Below are 23,846 nucleotides of genomic sequence, written 5' to 3' on the forward strand. Positions count from 1 at the left end.
CTAGATGGAAGCTGCAAACCAGCAGTGGGTGGAGTGTGGTATCAATGTTATATTCAGCTAGCCCCAGGCAAGGTCCATGGAGGAAAGCAGGGTCTGGATCCTGACAGTTTCCCACCCACAGACTACAAGGAAACAATGCTCAAGCTATAGCAGAGGCAGAGTCTAGGTTGGGTACAACATTGTTCAACTCCAGGACTTCACTGGGAGACTACACATGAGCTTCCCCACCCCATCTAACAGTACAGGAAGGGGCAGAACCTGGCCCTGGGACAAAGGTCTAACTGGAAAAGCAAGGCAGTAAACATGAGCAAACAAACAAAAGCTGCCACTCCAGTAAAGAAATCTCAGAGGCAAAAAGAATCTCAAGATAAAATCACAGGAAGGCATCAACTCTGAAATAACCACAACTAAAACTCCGGAAAAAATAACAGAGAGACCCCAAAGACTCTAAGAATGGATATATGAAACAAATGAAAAAATGAAATCCAAACACCTAGAATGAGAATAAAGAGATAAGAGAAGGAGGTGGACAACAATGACTAAGTAGTTGACAACCTAAAAAACACAATGAAGCAAACAGAATTCAATGACTCAAAAAGCCAATCAAGTATTGATTAAGTGCCAGGCACAGGTAACCATTAAGACCAAAATAAAATAGCCCCTTCCCTCAAGGAGGGAGACAACACCCATGTCTACAACTATCTGCAGAACATAAGTAAAAGAAATACAAAGCAGTTTGGGGACAAGAGCATTAAAGGGCATTCTGGGCACAGGGCAGGAGACAGGGAGCTGTGTGCGAGCAACAGCAAGGAGGGCTGCAGGAGGTGCAAAGTGAAGTAACAGATAATTAAGGCTGGAAAGGTAGGTTGGAGACAGGCGGTGAAGAGCCCTGAGTGCCAGAGAAGCAGTAGGTAGGGGGGCCTGGAGTTTGCTGAGGAGGAGAATGACATAATTTAGACTTGGCAGCTGGGTGGAGGGACTGAGTGAGGAGAGACTGGAAGGAGGGAAGTGCAGCTAAGAGGGGATAAGGGCCTGGTCTAGGGTGGTGGCCATGAGAGTTATGAGAAGGGGATGGATGGCGGAGATGTGATGGCAGAAGTGAGATGCTGAGAATCGAGTGTAGGTGGGAGGAGGGGTGAATTAGTGAGGAGTTTAGGATAACGCTAAGGCTGTGAATCTGGATGGTGGTGCCCCTGATAGAAATACGGCTGTTTGGAAGAGAGGCAAATTGGGGGTGAAGGTTTCGGACATGCTGAGTTTGAGATGTCCACTAGGTGATGAGTGATGAGCTCAGCAGAAAGCCTGGGGTGGCGTCACAGTAATTAAACTCTCGGGAGCTGATGGGATCAACGAATCAGCTGGTGGAGAGACAGAGACTAGAAGAAGGCCAAGGACAGAGTCTTAGGGAACAGCTAGAATCAGGCAGCAAGTGCTAAATGATAAACCAGAACAGACAGAAAGGAAAGTGAGCAGAAAAGGCAGGAGAGGTCACTGTCGAGAAAAGCTAGAAAAGAGGCAATATCTAAGTGGTTGGTCAACAGTGTCAAATGCTGCAGAGGTCAAGGATGAGGACTGAGAAAAGGCAACAGACTGGGTAAGAAATCACTGGTAACTTTGGAGAAAGCAGCTTCAGTTAAGTAATGAGGTTTGAAACAAGACTGCAAAGAGGTGAGAAGTGAGTGAAAGGCGGACAAGTGGAGGAACTGAGTGCAGAAGGTTTTTTCAAGGAGTTTCACAAAAGAGAGGTGAGACAGAAGATAAAAGCCAGCAGAGATGGTAGAATCCAATGAATTTTTTTAAAGGCACAGGAGCGGCAGCTAGATGGTGCAGTGGATAGAGCACCGGCTCTGGAGTCAGGAGGACCTGAGTTCAAATCCAGCCTCAGACACTTGCTATCTACTAGCTGTGTGACCCTGGGAAAGTCACTTAATCCCAAATGCGTTGCCAAAAAAACCAAAACAAAACCATAGAAGACACTGGGTGAGTTTGCAGGCAACAGGGAGGGAGTCAATATACAGGGAGAGACCAAAAATCAGAGAGACAATCTATTAGAGAAGATGGAATGGGATGATGGGCATTTGTAGAGGCATCTGCCTTGGCAAGAATGGCCACATCTTCATGTGAGACAGGGCTGAAGGAGGAGATAGCAGGGGAAAGATATGTGAATGATATGAGACAAAGAAGAGAGAAGAAAACTCTTGGTGAATGACCTGAAGAGGAAGTCAAGGGAGTAAGTGCAGAAAAGTTTTGGTGTTTTTTTTTTTTTAAAGGAATTTGACTGTGAAAGGGAGGAGAGAAATAGGATGAGAGCTTCAGGAGCAGGGATATCTCCTCTGGGTAGGGGGAGTGGGTGTGTGTTATTCATTCATATAAAGGTGATAACTAAAGCCACAAGAATAGTTATCTTGCCAGGGGAGAAATGCAGAGAAAATGTTAAGAAGAAAGTCTTCCTTTCACTAGCTCCTTTTTCCTCCAAGGAAATGTCTGAAGTCAAAGAAAACTCAGAATACTGTAGTAATGTACAATGAGAAGGTCAACCTGTCTTAGATGCAATGTAATGTAAATGTGTACTGGAGAGAGTCACAATGGACCAATAGGATGGAGACAGGATATGGAAGTCATGAAATTCAGGCAGAAGAGTCTAGACTTTACAAAGTAAACACGAGAAAACCAGTAAAGGCTCTAAAACAAGGACAAATGATGAAAGTTTTGAAGGACAGTCAGTGGCACTATCATTTAGAGAGGGGCTAAAGGGAAAAAAAAGGGGAAACTACCTAGGGAACACAAGAATAACAAGTGTGAAGCGAGAAAGGCAAAGCTGCTAAGGGTGCCAAGCAGATCTAGAAAAGATATAATTAATCACAGCTGCCATTTCTCTAGCATTGTAAGGTTTGCCACATACTTTAATATCTCATCTGTCCTTGGGGATTACTATTCCCATTTTATATTATTCCCATTTAACTGTTCCTGAGAAATAATGTGACTTATCCTTGGTCACCCAGCTAGACAAAATTAGTATTGAGACAGGATTCACACTCGGCTCTTTGATGCCAAGTCCAAAACTATTTTCACAGCGCTACACTTTCCCAAGGAGTGAGGGAGAGATGTTTCAGATAAAAGCAAAACCTGGTGACAGAATGAATGTAAAAGACAAAAGAGAAGGAAGAGACAAAAACAACTTTAAAATCACGGTCAATCCCAATTAAACCTTAAGAGGAAGCCTGGCCTCATAACCAATCCAACCTTCATCCATGTGCTGGTGGTGTGACTAGAGGCAAGACACTTAACCTCCTCCCAGAGCTGCTTACAGCCACATTCTAAGACTATGCTGTAGAGAAGGTGCTGATCTGCACTAGTGCAGGGAGTTTCTTCATTCAGGAAATCCTCTCCATGGATGAAATCCCAGGTCCAGACCTTATTCTACCAATGTCACCAAAGATGGTGACAACAGGGTCATTAACCTCCTTTCCCCAACTCTAAACTCTGTATGGCTTCCAACCTTTCTGAAAATACTCTCTCCAAAGGCACACATGATCTCTTAACTGGCAAATCTAACGTCATTTTCTCAATCCTCATCCTTCTTGACCTCTCTGTGGCCTTTGATACTGGCCAACACGCTCTTCCCCTTGAAGCTCTCTTCTCCAGGTTTTCACGACACCATTCTCTCCTTGTTCCCCTACTACCTACTTGACTTGTTGCTTTTTCAGTCTCCTCTGCCAAATACACATCCAGGTCAAGCCTGCTAACCACAAGTGTCTCACAGGACTGGCTTCTGTCCTGGGCTCTCTCCTCTCTCTTCTACTTCACTTGATGATCTCAGAAGCTCCTATGGATTTAATGATCACCTTCATGCTGATTCTCTAATCTACTCCAACCCTAAATTCCAGTATAAAATCTTCAAGGGTCTACTGGACATCTCAAATTGGATATGCCATAGACATCCCAAATGCAAATGTCCAAAACTGAACTCAATTATTTTCCCCCCAAACTCATTCCCTCTTCTTATCTTTACTATCGCTGTTAAGGGCACCACACAGTTCTCTCATTCCTCTAGGCCTGCACCCAAGGTGCCATCCCAACTCCTCACTCTCACCCCCACCTCCCCATCACCCAATTAGGTATCAACTCTTGTTGTTTCGACCTCTGCCCCATCTCTTGTATATGTCCCCTTCTCTCCTCTGAAACGGCCACCACCCTAGTGTAGGCCGCATCAAAGTACCAGCCTCATGGTTGATCTCCCTTCCTCAAGTGTTTCCTCCCTCCAATCCAACCTCCAGTCAGCTGGCAAATTGATCTTCAAGTGCACCACCCCCCACCTCCCAATTCAATCAGCTCCAGCAGCTCCCTACCACTTCCAGGATCAAAAATAAAATCATTTGTTTGGCATTCAAAGTCCTTTATCACCCTCCCTGCACCCCCCATTCCACCTCTCCAGTCTTCTTACATTATCCTGCCCTCCACATACTCTGTGATCCAGAGACCCTGGCCTCCTGGCCCAGGATCTGCTACCTACTGACTGTGGGTATTTTCACTGGCTCTCTTGTCTATCTGTAATGTTCTCCTTCCTCATCTGCACCTCCAAGGTTCCCTGGTTTCCTTTAAGTCCCACCTTCTAAAGGAAGCCTTTCCCTTTCCCTCATTAATCTCAGTGCCTTTCCTCGGAGATTCCTCTTGGTTTTACCCCACATATACTGTCTGTACATAGATATTTGTATGCTGACCCCCCCATTAGACTGTGAGCTCTGTGAGTGCAGGGGCTCTTCCCCCCCCACCCCCCATCCCTGCCACAGTTCCTGGCACATCTGAAGTGCTTAGTAACTGCTATTTGACTGCCTGACTGATAGAGATAAAAGGTATGTGAATAAAAAAAAAATCCAAACAAAGAAATTATGTTGATAAAGTATCTATGTATTAACTAAAACATTTGGCATATATTCTAAAATATTCATTAGGATATACAATTACACAATTTTTATATTGCAACTAGTAAATAATTTATTAACTTAAATAATAAAAAAGAAAAGAGAAAATGCCAATCTTGTTGGGAAATTTAGTTAGCAAAACAGACAAAATGAACAAACTGTTTTACTGATCACTACACATGGTCTTACTTACCAGGGCACATTAAAACAAAAAGGAAAAAAAATTTTCATTCAAGTTAAACACATTCAGTAAAGGTGCATTTTTGTGGCTTGAACATTAAATCTGTCTTCTGCCTCTAACACAAAATACAAGTGACAGCCCCAGTTTGTGCCTGAAGCATTTGACATGGTGCTTCAATAGAGTTCTTTTCTCCCTGACAAACTACAAACACTATACGGCAACACAAAGTTTCCTTGATTATAACCCCTCTTATAGAATAGGTATTTGAAACTTTGACATGAAAATATAAGAAGGTGGGTGACATATGGCTCGTGTTCTCCTCAGGCCAGAGGTAAAAGATAAGTCTTGTCAGTGTTTCATTTAAAGTCTACCTAAAAATGAAATCAAGTTGACTCTACATCAATCCCCAAGAGGTAATGATGTCAAAAAGAGAAAGGAAGGCTATATGAGGTCAGTTTTTTCAAAGGCTGCCAAGAATGCTGCTCCCTGAAATTAAAGAATATTTTACATAAAATGACGTTAAACAGCTCTACATGAAAACTTGTTGCTGTGTTTTTTAGGTTGAAAGCTGTGGCTAAATCATAATGAAGAAACCTATTGTCTTAATTTAAACAGCATGTGTTAGTAACAAAGCAATATTTTGATGACTTTTTTGGTATTGAATATTTCTGATCAATAACACACTCAAAGCCTTAAGAAAATTATTAAAGGATTAATGCACAATGCTGTGCATAAGCACACATACTACTAGCAGAAATCCCATTAACATTTGAAATCCCAACTGCCCTGAAGCCAAAAATGCAGCTGGTAGAGCTACAGGAAACATTGGCTGGTTGTGACTGACAAGTTCATAAATCATGGTTCCTCCTTCTCCCATCTTTAACAGAACAATTCCATTTCTCATTCTGAGGGGAGTGGAATTAATTAAAGTCATTAAAAAACAATATGACAATGTTAAGTGGTATATCTGCTATATTAAGGTTCTTTGTTAAGAGTATATAAATACACCAGGTTTTAGTAGTTACTTGAACATAGCTGTGTTTCTGTAAAGTATGACATGATACTGTTAGGCTATCAAAGAAAAGTTTGGGACACATAGCAGATGCTTAATAAACTCTTGTGAAACTGAAGAGAAGCCCAAGAAAAGCCATTTTTCTTCCTGTAATTAGTATTTATGAAAATTACTTGGGCCAAAATTAAAGATATAATAAAGTGTTACTAGTGCCAAAGGCTAGTATCTGTATGAAATAATTATTCACTATTCATTTGTTACAAACCTCCTTTAAAGTTAACCAAAAGAAATACTCAATTTAAAGTTTTCCACTCTACAGAAAAAACTTAGATGATCTTAATGACAATGAACTCCAGGTGCTTATTTCATTCTAATTTTAAGACAGCTCAAGTAAAAGATAATTGCTGAGACTAGAGCCTGCCCCATGCTCAGTCTCTTTGGAACTAACCTAAAATTAGGTTTTTGATATATTATATCAAGTGACTTTAACAAAAACAGATCTGAGGCTAGCAATGGAGTCAGAAATGAAAGTTTTCAAATAGGACAACCTGAAAATCTGCCAAGGGCTCAAGTACTCAGATAGAAGAATCGGACAGCTCCTTTTCCGATGCCTTACAGGGAAGTTCTTAACCCACCATCCAGTTCGATAACGTATTTTAGTACTGAATGTGCTGTTAGTACATGATCTCCAACTGAAAAATGCCAAAATGACTTCTCAGAACTTGAGATAAAGAGAGAGTGAAAGACTTGATCTCACTGATGAGGCTAAGGAAAGGCAAAAGAATTGTTCCTACATGAAGGGAAGGAGAGAATGACATTGAAATGCAAGTGTATAAATGGAAAAAGGATTATGAACTTTCATTTGTTTCATAAAGATTTATCTTGTTCCTGACCACAATTTCATGTTAGTGTCAGTCAGCAGTTAAGATTAAGGTCTAAATTGTTAAGGTCTTACACAAGGCAAAATCTTTTTCCCACTAAATTTATGTAGAACTCAAAGTCATTATCACTCTGAAAAAAAATATAAAGCCTAAATGAGCAATATCTGCTTTTAAAGGTTATCTGCACACACTAGCATCTTTTAATGCCAGATGAAGTGAAAGTCAGATGCTACACCTATCATAAAATAATCTACAAAGACATATGAATGCACTCACAAATATTTTAGAGAATTAGAGTTGCTTATTAGCTTAGAGCTATTGTCAAAGTCCTTTTCTAACAAACTAACTCTCAGCATTTTAAACATTCTAAAAAGGTCTAGCTAGACTCTTAAGTTGCCTATCTACTTCTATATTTTTGAAAGCAATTTTCCCCTTAGGTGTAACAAAGATCCTAATGTTTTCCAACAAATTACTAGACAGCCTCTTTGTATGACTGAAATAACAACATGACCCCTAAAATGTGCAAAGAGAGAGGGTTTGTGGGCTGACCTGGCTGTGAAACTGCAGTGGCAGTAAACTGAGTAGCCCATGGTGGATTCTTCTGTCCTCCAAACTGAGCCATGGTGCAAGACAAAAACCTCTGGCTGGTTATCTTCTACAGCAGTGATCTATTAAAAAAAAAAAAATTAACCTTGTTTTAAATTTCCATCAGTCTACTGATGGAGAAAAGGACAATCATTCCCCAAGTGGGGGGGGGGGGGGGGGGGGGAGGAAGAGTGTCATGGCATCGTGGGAGATCTGTGGAGCTCCACAAATTGGAAAAGGAGACTTCAACGGCAAGTGAAATAAATATACAATATTTGTTATCAAGCAGAACACAAGAATCTTGTGATAGGGCACAAGAGAACGTCCTGCGTGGAGAATTCCCTCCACCAACTAGGACTTAGAGGACTTAGGGGTTGGCACGAGGGCTCTCAGAGGTTGCCCCGGCTCACAAAACTACTAAGTATCAAAGATGGGATTTGAATCCAGGTTTCCTGACTCCCAAGTTCTGAATAAACAAGATAACGCCCTCTCCACACTCACCCCACCAAACATGAGGTGCAGCCCACCCGGCCAGCGCGCGAGGCGGGCAGGAAAGCCACGCTGGCCTCCCCAGCGAGCCGCTCGGGCTCAGGCTCTCGAAGGGGGCATTTCACGCCCCGACCACCAAGACGGCTCAGGGTCCGCTCCGGCCCGCGGCGGGAGCCCCGAGGGGGTGCGGGGCTGCCCGGACACAGGGATGGACGCGGAGCAGCATCTCCCCACCCCGACCCCCAAGTTCCAGGCTGGGGCTGGGCCCCGAGGACGCCCGACGGCCGCCCCCGGGGCGCGGACCCCCCGCCCATGCCGGGGTCCGAGCCACGGCCCCCTCAGGCCCCGCGCGGGCGGAGGCGCCTCCGGGATCTCCAAGCGCCGCCCCGGTCGGCCGGCTCTGCCCACGAGGGCCGGTGGGGGAGGGGAGCGGAGGTCAGCGCCCTCGGCCGGCCGTCCCGGGCCGCCCCCGCCCGCTCCCGAGCCCCGGGCCCGAGGCTCCGGCGCAGCCCCCCACGCCGAGGCCCGAGGGAGATCGGGCCTGCGCCCGCCGCCCGCCGCACGCCGCCCGCCGCCCGGCACAAAAGGGGCCGCCTCCCTCCCGCCATCGCGCCCCGGTCCGCTGCTGAGCCCTGCGGCCGCCCGGCGGCGGCCAAACCGCGGCCTCCCTCCGGCCCCGAGGCGCCCAGATCCCAGCCCGGCCCCGCGTAAACCGCCGGTCCCCGACCCTCCGGACCGGACGTTCACCTGAGCCGGGTCGCCGCCAGAGATGAAGCCATTTCAAACCCGTCAGGCGCCTGCGCATGCGCCGACTCTCCCCTCGCCCAGGCCCCGCCCAGCCCGCCGAGGGACGCACCGTGTTTACGTTCGGGCGGGCGCGCTCCCGCAGGCCCCTTGTCACGCTTCCATGCCGACCCCGGATCACTCCAACACAAGAGCGCGTCCGGAGCCTCGGTCAGAGGCGGGGGCAAAACAATGGGCCTGGCGGCGCTCGCGCGTGCGCGCTACGGGATCGCTCGAGAGGGAGGTGGCCTAGGGAGGGAGCGGAGGGGAGGGCCGAGCGCGTCACGTGACGGGGCGCTCGCTGCCGCCATCTTCTTTTGAAGGTCTCACGTAAGCTTGTCGGCTGGTTGAAGCCTTGAGGGTTGTGATGGACCTATGGTCTGATCCAGCCCCAGGGTTCTGTGTATCGGTATCGGAGTCACGTTATGTACGTCCTCCCAGGGAACGCCTGAGAAAATCACGTTACACGCCAGACACGTGAACGTGCCAAGTCATTGCTCCTCTCTGAGCCTCGGTTTCCTGATCTGTTAAATGGGCAGAAGCATAGGCTCCCTTCCTTATTATTGTGAGGGAAAGTACCGGGCATCCCTTAAAGCCCTTCAAAATTAGATGAATATAATGAACACAATACTCAATATTTATGAAATTCCACATGCTCAGACAGCTAAAATGCAGTGCAGAAAAACACGAAGTACTAATTTCATTCAATAGGTATTTACTGCTCCCAGCATTAGGACTTAGGGGACAGGTTTTAAGTGACTTGCCCAAGGCCACACAGCTAGTAAGTGTCAAGTGTTTGGTCTGAGGCCGAATTTGAACTCAGGTCCTCCTGACTTCAGGGCTGGTGCTCTATCCACTGCGCCACCTAGCTGCCCCTGCGTCACCTAGCTGCCACGGGAGAGGTTTTAAAAGATTAAGATGTGGCACTTGCAACCTACTGATCTAGACTCCTAAAGTTACATGTTAAAGGGATTTGGGGACCACTATCTGAACTAAATGAAATCTAGGACTTCTTCAAAGGGCTGTCCCTCACGTCACTCCCCAGCTCAACAATTTCCATTGCCTCCAGAACCAAATCCAGACTCCTTAGCCTGGCATCCCAGGCCCTCCAGAACTGCCAGTTCCCCTTCCCAAACTTACCTTTCTGCCTCTGTCCCGATTGATCTGGCGTGAAAACTCTCTACTTTTAACAAAGGGAAGACTTGGGGTGGAGTTCTGTCTGTGACAATCACCAGCTCACGTAATACCCTCTCTGGCCTCATTTTTACCATCTGTAAAATAAAAGGTTGGGACGAAAGAGCTCTGAGGTTCCTTTTGGCTCTAAGTCTGTGACTTGCTTCTTTGCATGTTCCTGTCCCCATGCCTCAGCTCCTGCCGGCCCCTCCTCACCTATGGCAGTCTTCCACACTCCAAGCACACCTAGACCGTGCAGTTTACTCTGCTCCCTCCCGGACATCCTCTTTCTGACATCTGTTCATCTCCTGGCCTCCTCATCTACCCTCGTCCAAAATATGCACCCAATTTCTCCAATGTTGCCTTATATTTTATTGTGGTTATATGTATATTTATTCCATATAATGTAGCCCCCAACAGAAGTTGTTTCACGAGAACTCCATTAATACATTATAACCAAATCTACCACAACATCACTGAGTCACCCATTTATAACATTGTTCCTAGAAAACTGAATGATCCTGTAACAGCGTTTCACTCTAGTTGTTTCACTCTCATCACCTCTCCCCCGGACTATTTCTTCTAACAGCCTCATAAACTGCTTCCTGGCTTCTCATCTCTCCTTTTTTTCCCCAATTCACTTCCAGTTCTATTCAATTCAATTTAATAAGCCCCTACTATGTGCCAGGCACTGTGCTAAGCACAGGGGATACAAAAAGAGGCAAAACCTGTCCCTGTCCTCAAGGAACTTAGAATTTAATGGGGAGACAAAAGGCAAACAAATATATACAAATAGGCTATACACAGGATGAACAGGAAATAATTAACAGAGAGATGGTCCTAGAATTAAGAAGGATTGGGAAAGTCTTCTTATTTTTATAGGGTTTTAGTTGGGAGTTAAAGGAGGCCAGGGAAGGCAGGAGGTAGAAATGAGGAAAGAGCATGTTCCAGGCACTGGGGGGGTGGGGGGGTGGAGTTGGGTATAGCCTGAGACATTGGGGACGTGCCTGGAGCTGGTCATGGAACAGGACTGAAGAGTATGTGTAGGTGAGTAAGGTGTGAGAAGACTGGAAATGAAGGAGGGGGCTAAGTTATAAAAATATGTGAATGCCAGACAATTTTATATTTGATTCTAGAGTCTATTGTGTAGTAGAGGAGAGAGAGAGGGTGACATGATCAGACCTGTGCTTTAGGAAAATCACTGTGAGTAAGACACTCCCCCTCTCGAGAACTCATTTGTTTCCTCACTTGTAAAATGAAGAGCTTGGACTTTATGGCCTCGATGATCCCATTCTGCTCAGAGTCCCCTTTGCACCTCCCAGATATCATTCTCTTGTTCTTGAAACTCTTTTGTATTACTTTGTAAATACTTTGTTTATTTCCTTGCTCAGAGGGCCCCCAGGCTTGCTCTTTATTACGGACGGGATAACATGGGAACTCCTCGCATTTGGCACCCGGCACTCTTCTCAATCAGGTTCATTGCATTTCTAGTTGGTGTTTTGTTCTTTGTGATATTATGAAGGGGGTGCAGAGCAATTCTTTTGGCCTTTCTAGCTTTCTTTCATAGCACTCCCTTTTATGGACTCCAGCCAAACTATTCCCTGGTGATCTTTTGGCCCCTCAGTTTTTGCCAATGTTATCCTCTATGACTGGAATGGATTCTTCATGCCTCAATTTGTGCCAATTGATACAATAAAAAACTGAATTTGGGGGTCATCTGACCATACTACTTACTGCTTCCATGACTTTGGGGAAATCACAAACCCTCTGGGTTCCAGTGCTACCTTCTCCTGGTGCCCCCAACAGCTAGTGCAATCCCCTACCTCGAAGTGGGTCACCTTCCATGTACTCTAAATTGGCCTCACATATTGTATATGTTCTGAAGATATATCATAGATTTAGATCAGAAAGGGGGCTTGGAGACCATTGAGTCCAGCTCTATCGTTTTACAGATGAGGAAGCTGAGACAAACAATTGTTAAATGACTTGCCCAGGGTCACACAGCTAGTAAACGTCTGAGGCAGGATTTTAACTCAGGTTTTCCTGACACCAAGCCCAGAATTGTATCCACTGTGCTACCACAAAACCAAAAGTTTTTTTGCTTGTTTCTTTTTCAACCTCTCTTTGTCTCTCTCTTTCTCTTCCCTCTTTTTCTCTCTCTCTCATAGACCCTTTTGGCAGTCTGTTAAAGACTATAGATCCTTCTCAGAATAATATATATATATATATATTTTATTGGCAAGGCAATTGAGATTAAGTGACACGCACAGAGTCACTCAGTTAGTAAGTGTTATGCGTCTGAGGTCAAATTTGAACTCAGGTCCTCCTGACTCCAGGACTAGTGCTCTATCTACTGCAGCACCTAGCTGCCCTGGAATAATGTATTTTTAAATGAACACAAAATACGTAGGATTACAAAGGAAACCAATTATATTGAAATACAGTTATAAACAAAATTAAAGCAGAGCCTAGGTTAGAATCCCTTGTTTATAAACTCTGAAATTCTTTCATCTGATCAGAATCTCTTCTTTGATCTTTCCCCTTATTTTATGCCCTTTAATCCTGTGCTTCAGCCTCATGCTGCTCCACCCCTCAGTTCTATCTTACTCTAGTACCCCTGCACTGGCCAGATTCCCCTCTCTTCCCTGTCTCAATTCCTGGATGGATCAGTTTAACTGTACACCAGTCCCTTGACCCCTCATCCTGTTCTTGGGCTTACCTTACCAAATCCCAACCTTGGATTACTCCCACCGTGTCCTGCTTAATAGAACTACAGTGAAATCATGAAAATATCCTGAATCACTCCACAGCAAATTTACGTTACATCTGCAATGTTATTGCCAATCTGATGCCAAGTGCTGTTGATTCTTCTACCTTCACAAATATGTATTTGTAAAATAAAGAATTTTTATATACCTCAATCCCCTTTTTTTCCTCTAACACTGCCACCACCCTAATGCAAGCCCTCATTACCTCATGCCTGGACTATTGCACTGGCCTCCTGGTTGGTCTTTCTTCACCCCAGCCCATCCTCCACTCAGCTGCCATGTTAATTTTCTTAAAACACAAGGCTGAACAAGTCATACCCATCCTGCCCCCATTCAATTAATTCTAATGGTTCCTGTCACCTTTGGAGGAAAATTTAAAAAAAAATTTTTTTTTAGGTTTTCAAGTCCTTCATTACTTTGCCCCTTTCTAACTTTCCAAGCCTTCACACACTTCACTCCCCTCCAAGGACCCTGTTATCCAGTGACATTGAAGATCTGTGAGGAATGGCTACAAGGCCATTGTCACAGGAAGATAGAGTCTGGGGAGGGAGTGTGTTGTAAGAATACTGCCTCCTTACTATTCCTCATTAAAGATCTTTGATCTCCTAACTTTAGGCATTTTCACATGCCTATAATTCTTTCCCTCTTCATCATCACCTCCTGACTTCACTGACTTCCTTCAAGTCTCAACTAAAATTCCACCTTCCCAATTCCCCTAAATGCTAGTGCCTTCCCTCCAAGTTTCTCTCTAATTTATCCTGTGTATATGGTGTTTGCATGTTGTCTTTTCCATTAGAATGTGAGCTCCTTGAGGTCAGGGATTGTTTTTGCCTTTCTTTATATCCTTAGTGCAGTGCCGGGCACATAGTAGCAGTTTAGAAAATGCTGGTAACCTTGACTTGCATAATCTCAACTAGAACCTCATTTCAGCAAGGCAGTCTTTTATATCTTCCTAATTGATTCACTCTCCGTAGTGACTATTCTAAGGCATTTTTACTCTTCTTCAAGCATCCTGTGGTGCCCACTCTCCTGACCCTCTGAGCTGAGAATCTTGTCTTATATTATACTGAAAAAATATTTCACTCAAAAAATTGATGCCATTTCTCCCTTCCTTCTTATCTGACATTCATTGAGGCATCGTGGGGACAATGTTATGAGGTAATGGAGGATATGAGTGGGAGAGTTGGTAGTGAAAAGAAACTTGTCTAGGACTTCTCTTGCAATAGTATGTGTCAAAGGTTGCTTTTGTGTTCAGGTTTCCTGACCCCATGGGCTACCACTCTATCTCACACTCAAGGCCAAGCAGTCTCTTGGTGCTGAAGTTACTCAGTCCTTTCAGTTTTGCTGACTCTTTGTGACCCCATTTGGAGTTTTCTTGGCAAAGATACTGGCATGGTTAGCCATTTCCTTTTCTCAATCGTTTTACAGATGACAAACCAGGGCAAACAGGGTCAAGTGACTTGCCCAGAGTTACACGGTTACTAAGTGTCTTAGGCTAGATTTGAACTCATAAAGATTCATCTTGCTGACTTCAGGCCTGGCCCTCTATGCACTATGGTGCCATCTTGCTACCTTCAGAAGCTGATTTAGGTTCAAACTTCAATGAGAAAATGACTTCGTCGGTTCAGCACATGTAGTATGCATGGCCACGATGCTTCATTCATGCTAATTCACATCTTACAATAAGTGCCTGCATCCTGGACATCCTACACGAGACGTAACAATGAAACCAACCTCAGGACTCTTCCAGTTTCCTAAGAGCAATCTTACCATCATTTGGCTCCCATTTTGTTCCTTCAAAGTCTGCTAACTTGCTGGAACTCACTGGGAATGAATGATGCAAGCATTCCCTAAATACAACTGTTCCAAATGCATAATCGCATCCTGTGGAAAGACAAGAATAAAAGAAAGCTCTCTGTTCCAAACTCTGAATGTGGGCCAAGCACGAGGAGGGTTCTGGCAAACGAAAAGCCTTAGACTTAAGTTCACTTGAAAATAAAAAAACTAAAAATGGTGATATTTACTAGTTATGGCTTTAAAGCAAACAAGAAATCCTACTTGGGCATATGACAAAGGAGCCTGGAACATCCAGATGGTCACTCAAGGCTCAAGGCCTGCAGCTGGAAAGGAGCAGGTCCACTGCTCCAGGTTCCCTCCCCTCTCCCACTACCCTAGGGTGGTCTTCCTTTGCAGGGACCGTTGTCACCTTTGTTTTGAATGACCTCTCGGTTGTCGCAAAGTGACAAAGCAGCTTTTCACAAGTATTGCTGCATTGTCTCCGTGATACCATGAAGAACAAATGCAAATCTAGAAATAAAATGATGGGGTAACTGTTGAGCTAGGGCCCTAATGAAATACAAAGCCACGGAAACAAACGAATCCTGGATTCAGAAATACTGAAAGAAATTGGTGTTTTAAAATAGGAAGACCTATCGTGCTTAATCTTCTGCCCTAGGCCCTCTGGTTTCTCAGCAACTACTTTGCCTTGCTCCTTTTCCATCCTCCCTCTCTATTCCCCACCTCCCCCAGAGTTCTAGAGCCATAATCAAATGAACCCTTCCACGGTTCACAGATGAGTGGAATAGGCTGGTTTGGGAAGTAGTAAGGCCTCCCTCATTGGAAGGCTTCAAGCAAAAGCTGGATGTCAACTTGTTCACTTGTTGGAGATACTAGAGAGGGGATTCTTTGTTAGGTACAACTTTTTTTTCATTTTTCCTTTTAGCATTCATTTTTTAAAAACGTTAAGTACAAATTGAATTAGATTGCCTCTCGGGTCCCTTACACTCTGAGGTTTGGCCATTCTGTTCTTGGAAGACAGTCTAGAAAAAAACAAAACAATGAACTTAGTAGCGGGAGATGAGTTGGAATTCCAACTCTTAACTGTGTGACTATTAACAAGTAGTTTACGTTCTCTAAGCCTGAGGCTCCTTACACCTTGCAGATTCTGATGAGGGGAAAGCGTTCTATGAATGCAAGCATAAGCTATTTGTAGAATATTGGAAAGTCTTGAATCACCATCAGTAGACCTGAGTTTAAACCCAAACTCTGACACTGACCAGTGGTATATGACTCAGAGAAAGTCATTTAACTTTTTGATCTTCAGTCTGCTCATATTTAAATTTATATTCCTGAATGCTTATATTCTCAAGGGAGAAAAAAGATGAGCAATGTGAGGAAGGGGGAAGTGGTCGATGCCCCCCAACCCTATGAGAATGTGCAGAGTAGATCATCAGGTTTGGCTTATATAATTCTCTGTGAGAAAGAAGATAGGAGAGACTCCTGGTAAAGTGAAATGGACACTGTCTTGGAGAAACCTGGTAGTATTGTAGGTTTTCTCTTTTTCCCCTTAAGTAAGTTCTTATAGATATTTTCTGTTTCCTATATTCCATGGATCACTCCCTTCCTCCCTCTTCCCCCCAGAGTACTATCCCATATGACAAATAATACTTTTTGGAAATGAGGAAAAAAAAAGCCAGCACAACTGATTGAAACATTGAAAAAGTCAAAAAATATGTGCAATGTATATTAATTTATTTATTTTTAAATTTATTTTTTTTTTGTTGAGGCAGTTGGGGTTAAGTGACTTGCCCAGGGTCACACAGCTAGTAAGTGTTAAGTGTTTGAGGTCAGATGTGAACTCAGGTCTTCCTGACTCCAAGGCCAGAGCTCTATCCACTGCACCATCTAGCTGCACCTGTGAGTACAATGTATAACACCTGTGCACTTCCCATCTCCACAAATGGTGGGTTGGAGATGTCTTTTCATATTTCTTTTTTTTGAAGCCTATTTGATCTTTATAATTCTGTAACTGCCTTTTTATTTTTTTTGGTGTGCCATCGTTCTTTCCATTTACATTGTTACTATAACTATATACTAGTAACTATAGTTACTGTATGTGTTGTTTTCTTGGTTCTGTTTACTTCACTCTACATTAGTTATAGATCTTTCTACATTTTTCTATATTTATTACATATATCATTTCTTATAGAACAATAAGATTCCATCACATTCATCTACCACGGTTTGTTTAGCCATTCCCAAACTAGTGGGCATCTACTTTGTTTCCAATTTTTATAGTGCTACTATAAATATTTTGGAGTATATGGGTACTTTTTTCTTATTGATGGCTTCCTTGGGGTATAAACTCAGCAAGAGTCTTTGTTTCAAAGGGTATAAACATTTTGGTCACTGTATTTTCATAATTTTGATTTCCAAAATGGTTGTACCATTTCATAGCTCCACCAACAATGTATTTATTGGGCCTATCTTTTCACAACCCTTCCAACATTGACTGTTGCCATTGGGACAGCAGCATTTTTGCCAATTTTGTCAGGTGTGAGATAAAACCTCAGGATTGTTTTGATGTGCATTTCTCTTATTATTATTGATTTACAGCAATTTCTCATGTGGTATGAATACTTTGCAATTCTTTTGAGAACTGTTTGTTCATTTCCTTTGATCATTTATTGGGGAATGAGATGTCCCTACTGATTATTGTTTCTTGTGTTTTGTTGTTACTATGGAAATGCTGTTGATTTTTGAGGATTTATTTTGTAGCCTTCAACACTGCTGAAGCTATTATCTCACTCCCTTTGCTGATTTTCCAGGATTTTCCAAATAAATTATCATATCATCAATAAATGGGGATAGTTTTATCTCCTCTTTTCTTATCTTTTTTCCTTAAATTCCTTCTTCTTATCGTATTTCTATTGCTAGCATCTCCAGAATGATCAAATAATAGTGGGGAGAGCCATTCTTGCATCACTTTTGTATTTATTAGAAAAGACTCTAGTATATTCCCATTGCATATGATGCTTGTTTTTGGTTTCAGATAGTTGCTTTTTATAATATAAAGAAGTCCCTTTATGCCTATGTTTTATAGGGTTTTTAGCATAAATGAGCATTATACTTTTTCAAATGCTTTTTCTACATTTCTTGAGATGATCGTGTGGTTTGGGATATTTTGTTTTTTAATATGATTAATTATGTCAATTGTTTTCTTAATGTTGAACCATCTTTGCAACCTTGTAATCCTACTTCATCATAATAAATAATTTCATTGATAAATCATTATAGTTTATTTGATTGGATTTTGTTTAAAAATTTTGAGTCGATATTTATTAATAATATTTGCCCATAATTTTCTTTCTATGTTTTATCTCTCCCTGGCTTAGGTATTAGGGCTAGATTTGTCTCATGAAAGGGTCTTGGTAGGTTTCTTTCTCAAGTTTTGAGAATAAGTTAAGTAAAACTACTAACTTTTTTTAGAACCTTTTTAAAAATTAATTTATTTTTAGTTTTCACTAATCACTTCCATCAGATTTTGAGTTTTAAATTTTTCTCCCCCTCCCTCCCCACCTCCCCAAGACAGCTTTCAGTCTGATATAGATTCTACATATATATTCCTGTTAAACATCTTTTCACATTAGTCATGTTGTTGGGAAGGATTAGAACCAATAGGAGGAACCACAATAAAGAGGAAGCAAAACAAAACAGAAGAAAAAAATAGCGAATAGTATGCTTCGATCTGCATTCAAACTCCATAGTTCTTTCTCTGGATGTGGATAGCATTTTCCATCATGAGACTTCGAGAGATGTCTTGGATCCTTGCATTGCTGAGAAGGGCTAAGTCTATCAAAGTTAGTCATCACATAACATGGCTATTACTGTGTACAATGTTTTCCTGGTTCTGCTCACTTCACTCAGCATCAGTCCATACGAGTCTTTCCAGGTTTTTCTGAAGTCTGCCTGCTCATCATTTTTTATAGCACAATAGTATTCCATTACATTCATATACCACAACTTGTTCAGCCATTCCCCAGTTGGTGGGCATCCTCTCAAGTTCCAATTCTTTGCCACCACAGAAAGAGCTGCTATAAATATTTTTGTACATATGGGTCATTTCCCCATTTGTATGATCTCTTTGGGATACAGCCCTAGAAGTGCTATTGCTGGGTCAAAGCACATTTTTATAGCTCTTTGGGCATAGTTTCAAATTGTTATCCAAAATGGCTGAATCATTTCACAACTCCACCAACAATGCATTAGTGTTCCAATTTTCCCACATCTTCTCCAACATTTATCATTTTCCTGTTTTGTCATGTTGGCCAATCTGATAGGTGTGATGTGGTACCTCAGAATTGTTTTGATTTGCATTTCTCTAATCAATAGTGATTTGGAGCATTTTTTCATATGACTATAGATGGCTTTAATTTCTTCATCTGAAAACTGCCTACTCATATCCTTTGACCATTTATCAATTGGGGAATGACTTGTATTCTTATAAATTTGACTTAGTTCTCTCTATATTTTGGAAATGAGGCCCTTATCAAAGATGCTGGTTGTAAAAATTCTTTCCCAGTTTTCTGCTTCCCTCCTAATCTTGGTTGCATTGCCTTTGTGTAAAAACTTTTCAATTTGATATAATCAAAATTATCCATTTTGCATTTCATAATGTTCTCTATCTCCTGTTTGGTCATAAATTCTTCTGTTCTCCATAAATCTGACAGGTGAACTATTCCTTGCTCTCCTAGTTTACTTATAGTATCAGCCATTGTATCTAAATCATGAACCCATTTTGACTTCATTTTGGTATATGGTGTGAGATTTTGGTCTGTGCCTGGTTTCTGCCATACTCTTTTCCAGTTTTCCCAACAGTTTTTGTCAAATAGTGAGTTCTTATCCCAGAAGCTGGGGTCTTTGGGCTTATCAAAAAGCAGATTACTATAGTCATGGACTTGCCTACTTAACCTATTCCACTGATCCACCACTCTATTTCTTAGCCAGTACCAAGTAGTTTTGATGATTACTGCTTTATAATACAATTTAAGATCTGGAATGGCTAGGCCACCTTCCCCTGCATTTCTTTTCATTAGTTCCCTTGATATTCTAGACCTTTTGTTATTCCAAATGAATCTTGTTGTTATTTTTCTAGCTTCATAAAGTAATTTTTTGGTAGTTCAGCCTTCCCATGAGCAACTGATGTTTTTTCCAATTATTTAGATCTGACTTTATTTATGCGAAAAGTGTTTTGTAACTGTGTTCATATAGTTCCTGGGTTTGTTTCCCCATGTAGACTCCTAAATATTTTATAATGTCTACAGTTACATTAAATGGAATTTCTCTTTCTATCTCTTGATGTTGGGCTTTTTTTGTAATATATAGAAATGCTGATGATTTATGTGGGTTTATTTTATAGCTTGCAACTTTGCTAAAATTGTTTATTATTTCAAGTAGTTTTTTGCTCGATTCTCTAGGATTCTCTAGGTATATCATCATGTCATCTGCAAAGAGTGATAACTTTGTTTCTTCTTTGCCTATTCTAATACCTTCAATTTCTTTTTCTTCTCTTATTGCTAAAGCTAATGTTTCCAGTAACATATTGAACAACAGTGGTGATAATGGACATCCTTGTTTCACCCCCAATCTTATTGGAAATGCTTCTAGCTTATCCCCGTTACGTATGATGCTTGCTGAAGGTTTTAGGTAGATGCTACTTGTCATTTTAAGGAAGACTCCATTTACTCCTATGCCCTCTAGTGTTTTTAATAGGAATGGGTGTTGTATTTTGTCAAAAGCTTTTTCTGCATCTATTGAGATGATCATATGGTTTCTATTAGTTTTGTTGTTGATATGGTCAATTGTGCTGATAGTTTTCCTAATATTGAACCAGCCCTGCATTCCTGGTATAAATCCTACCTGGTTATAGTGTATTATTCTTGTGATAAGTTGATGTAATCTATTTGCTAATATTTTATTAAAAATTTTTGCATCTATATTCATTAGGGAAATTGGTCTATAATTTTCTTTCTCTGTTTTGACTCTTCCTAGTTTAAGTATCGGCCTCATATTTGTATCATAAAAAGAATTTGATAAGATTCATTTGGTGTGGCTCTGGGCAAGTCACTTAACCCCAACTGCCTCACCAAAAAAAAAAAAGACTCCTTCTTTGCCTATTTTCCCAAATAGTCTATACAGTATTGGAATGAATTGTTCTTTAAATGCTTGATAGAATTGCTTGTAAATCCATCTGGCCCTGGAGATTTTTTCCTAGGGAATTCATTGATGGCTTGTTCAATTTCTTTTTCTGAGATGGAGCTATTAAAGTATTTTACTTCCTCTTCTGTTAATCTGGGCAATTGCTATTTTTGTAAATATTCATCCATTTTCCTAAGATTGTCAAATTTGTTGGCATACAGTAGGGCAAAATAGTTCCTAATTATTGCTTTAATTTCCTTTTTATTGGTGGTGGATTCACCCTTTTCATTTTTGATACTGGTAATTTGATTTTCTTCTTTTTTTAATTAAATTAACCAAAACTTTACCTATTTTATTGTTTTTTTTCATAAAACTAGCTCTTAGTTTTATTTATTAGTTCAATAGTTTTCTTAATTTCAGTTTTATTAATCTCTCCTTTGGTTTTCAGTATTTCTAATTTGGTATTTAATAGAGGGTTTTTAATTTGTTCTTTTTCCAGTTTTTTTAGTTGCATGCCCAATTCATTGATCTCCTCTTTCTCTATTTTATTCATGTAAGCATTTAGAAATATAAAAATTCTCCTAAGAAGTGATTTTGCTGAATCTCATAAGTTTTGGTACGTTGTCTCATTATTGTCATTCTTTTGAATGAAGTTGTTGATTGTTTCTATGATTTGTTGTTTGACCCATTCATTCTTTAGGATTATTTAGTTTCCAATTTTTAGTCTATCTTTTCATGGCCCTTTATTACATACAACTTTTGTTGCATCATGATCTGAAAAGGATGCATTTAATATTTCTGCCTTTCAGCAATGGATCGTGAAGTTTTTATGCCCTAGTACATGGTCAATTTTTGTGTATGTGTCATGTACTGCTGAGAAAAAGGAATATTCCTTTCTATCCCCATTCAGTTTTCTCCAGAGGTCTACCATATCTAACTTCTAAAATTCTATTCACCTCCTTAACTTCTTTCTTGTTTATTTTGTGGTTAGATTTGTGTAGTTCAGAGAGGGGGAGGTTCAGGTCCCCCACTAGTATAGTTTTGCTGTCTATTTCTTTCTGTAACTCCCTGAACTTCTCCTCTAAGAATTTGGATGCTATATCGCTTGGCGCATATATGTTTAGTAATGATATTACTTCATTGTCTATGGTGCCTTTTAGCAGGATGTAGTTTCCTTCCTTATGTCTTTTGATAAGATCTATTTGTTTTTGTTTGTTTGTTTGTTTTTTGGCTAGGCAATGGGGTTTAAGTGACTTGCTCGGGGTCACGCAGCTAGAAAGTGTTATGTGTTTGAGGCCAGATTGGAACTCAGGTCCTCCTGAATTCAGGGCCAGTGATCTATCCACTGAATCACCTAGCTGCCCTGATAAGATCTATTTTTTGCACCAAGAATGCAAAGAGTAAGGTTTAAACAATGTTCATCTCCCTTCCTTCTTTCCCTCTACTGTAATAGGTTTTTGTGCCTTTTCCTATAATTTAATTTACCCTTGTCTGCCTCCTGCTTTCCTTTTCTCCCAGTACAATCCCTTAATTAGATCAGATTAATCAACTTATTTAGATCCATTTAGCCCACTTAATTAGATTTTTTTTAATCATTACATCAAAATCAACTTATACTCACCCCCTCTGTCTATGTATACCACTGTAAAATAGTGTAATAACAATACAGTTCTCAAGGGTTACAAGTGTCATCTTCCCTTGCAGGGACATAAACAGTTTGCCCTTATTAATAATATGTTTTTTTTTGTCCTGTTTACCTTTTTATGTCTCTCTTGAGTCTTGCATTTAAAAATCAAATTTTCTGTTGAGCTCTGGTCTTTTTATCAGGAAGGTTTGGAAGTCCCCTATTTCATTGAATGTCCATCTCCTCCCCTGAAAGATTATGCTCATTTTCTTTGGGTAGTTGATCCTTGGTTATAATCCAACCTCCTTTGCCTTATGGAGTATCATATTCCATGCCCTACGATCTTTTAATGTAGAAGCTGCAAGGTCCTGTGTAATCCTGACTGTGGTTCCATGATATTTAAATTGTTTCTCTCTGGCTGCTTGCAGTATTTTCTCTTTGACTTTGTAATTTTGGAATTTGGCTACTATATTCCTTGATGTTTTCAATTTGGGCTCTCTTTCAGGAGGTGATCGGTGGGTTCTTTCTATGGCTATTTTACCCTCTGGTTCTAGGACCTCAGGGTCCTAGTTTTCCTTGATGATTTCCTGAAAGATGCTGTCCAGGCTCTTTTTTTCATCATGATTTTCAGGTAGACCAATAATTTTTCCATCATCTCTCCTGAATCTATTTTCCAGGTCAGTTGTTTTACCAATAAGGTACTTTACATTTTCATCTTTTTTTTCATTTTTTTTGTTTCTGTTTGACTTATTCTCACTCTCTCATACTCATTAGCTTCCACTGGCCCAATTCTAATTCTTAACAAATTGTTTTCTTCTATTAGATTTTGTACCTCCTTTTCCATTTGGCCCATTTTATTTTTTAAAGAGTTCTTCTCTTCAGTGAGTTTTGTGCCTCCTTTTTCATTTGGCCAATTCTACTTTTTAAGGAGTTGTTTTCTTCAGTGTACTTTTTTTTCCCCAGTTGGCCAATTGTAATTTTTAAGGACTTGTTTTCTACAGTTAATTTTTGTCCTTCCTTTTCCAAGCTATTGACTCTCTCTTGCATATCTCTCATTTCTTTTCCCCAATTTTTCTTCTCTCTTATTTGACTTTTAAAATCCTTCTTGAGCTCTTCTAAGAAGACTTTTTGGGTTTCAGACCAATTCATATTCCCTTTTGGGGTTTCAGATGTGGGTTTGTTGACAATGTTATCCTCTTCAGAATTTCTGCCTTGATCTTCACTGTTCCCATAATAACAACCTATGGTCATTGTACGTTTCTTTTTTTGCTCATGGTGTTTGCTTATTTCCTGACCTGGGGAGCAGGGAGCACTGATCCAAACTTCTTGTATTGCTGGGAAGGGGTAAGTCTATCAATATTAATCATCACACAATGTGGTACCTCAGAGTTGTTTTGATTGCATCCTGTCTTTCTGCTGGTTCAGCTGTTCCAGGGTTTTTCCTGGGGTGA

The 23,846-nt window shown here is 41.2% G+C and overlaps 1 protein-coding gene across 2 annotated transcripts in view; it reads right to left on the reverse strand.

Moving 5' to 3' along the window:
* CCAR1 (cell division cycle and apoptosis regulator 1) overlaps positions 1-8,881 on the reverse strand; it is a 52,151-nt gene extending 43,270 nt beyond the window's left edge. For both annotated transcript variants that reach the window (XM_027840635.1, XM_027840634.1), the window contains exons 1-2: positions 8,818-8,881; positions 7,546-7,664 (exon numbers count right to left, since the gene is read on the reverse strand). In XM_027840635.1, coding sequence (XP_027696436.1) covers positions 7,546-7,618 — 73 coding nt within the window. In that variant the 5' untranslated portion in view covers positions 7,619-7,664; positions 8,818-8,881. The remainder of the gene's footprint in view (positions 1-7,545; positions 7,665-8,817) is intronic.
* Positions 8,882-23,846: the final 14,965 nt, after the last annotated feature.

The sequence above is a fragment of the Vombatus ursinus genome, unplaced genomic scaffold (genome assembly GCF_900497805.2).
Source record: "Vombatus ursinus unplaced genomic scaffold, bare-nosed wombat genome assembly UNPS02014847.1, whole genome shotgun sequence".
NCBI lineage: Eukaryota > Metazoa > Chordata > Mammalia > Diprotodontia > Vombatidae > Vombatus > Vombatus ursinus.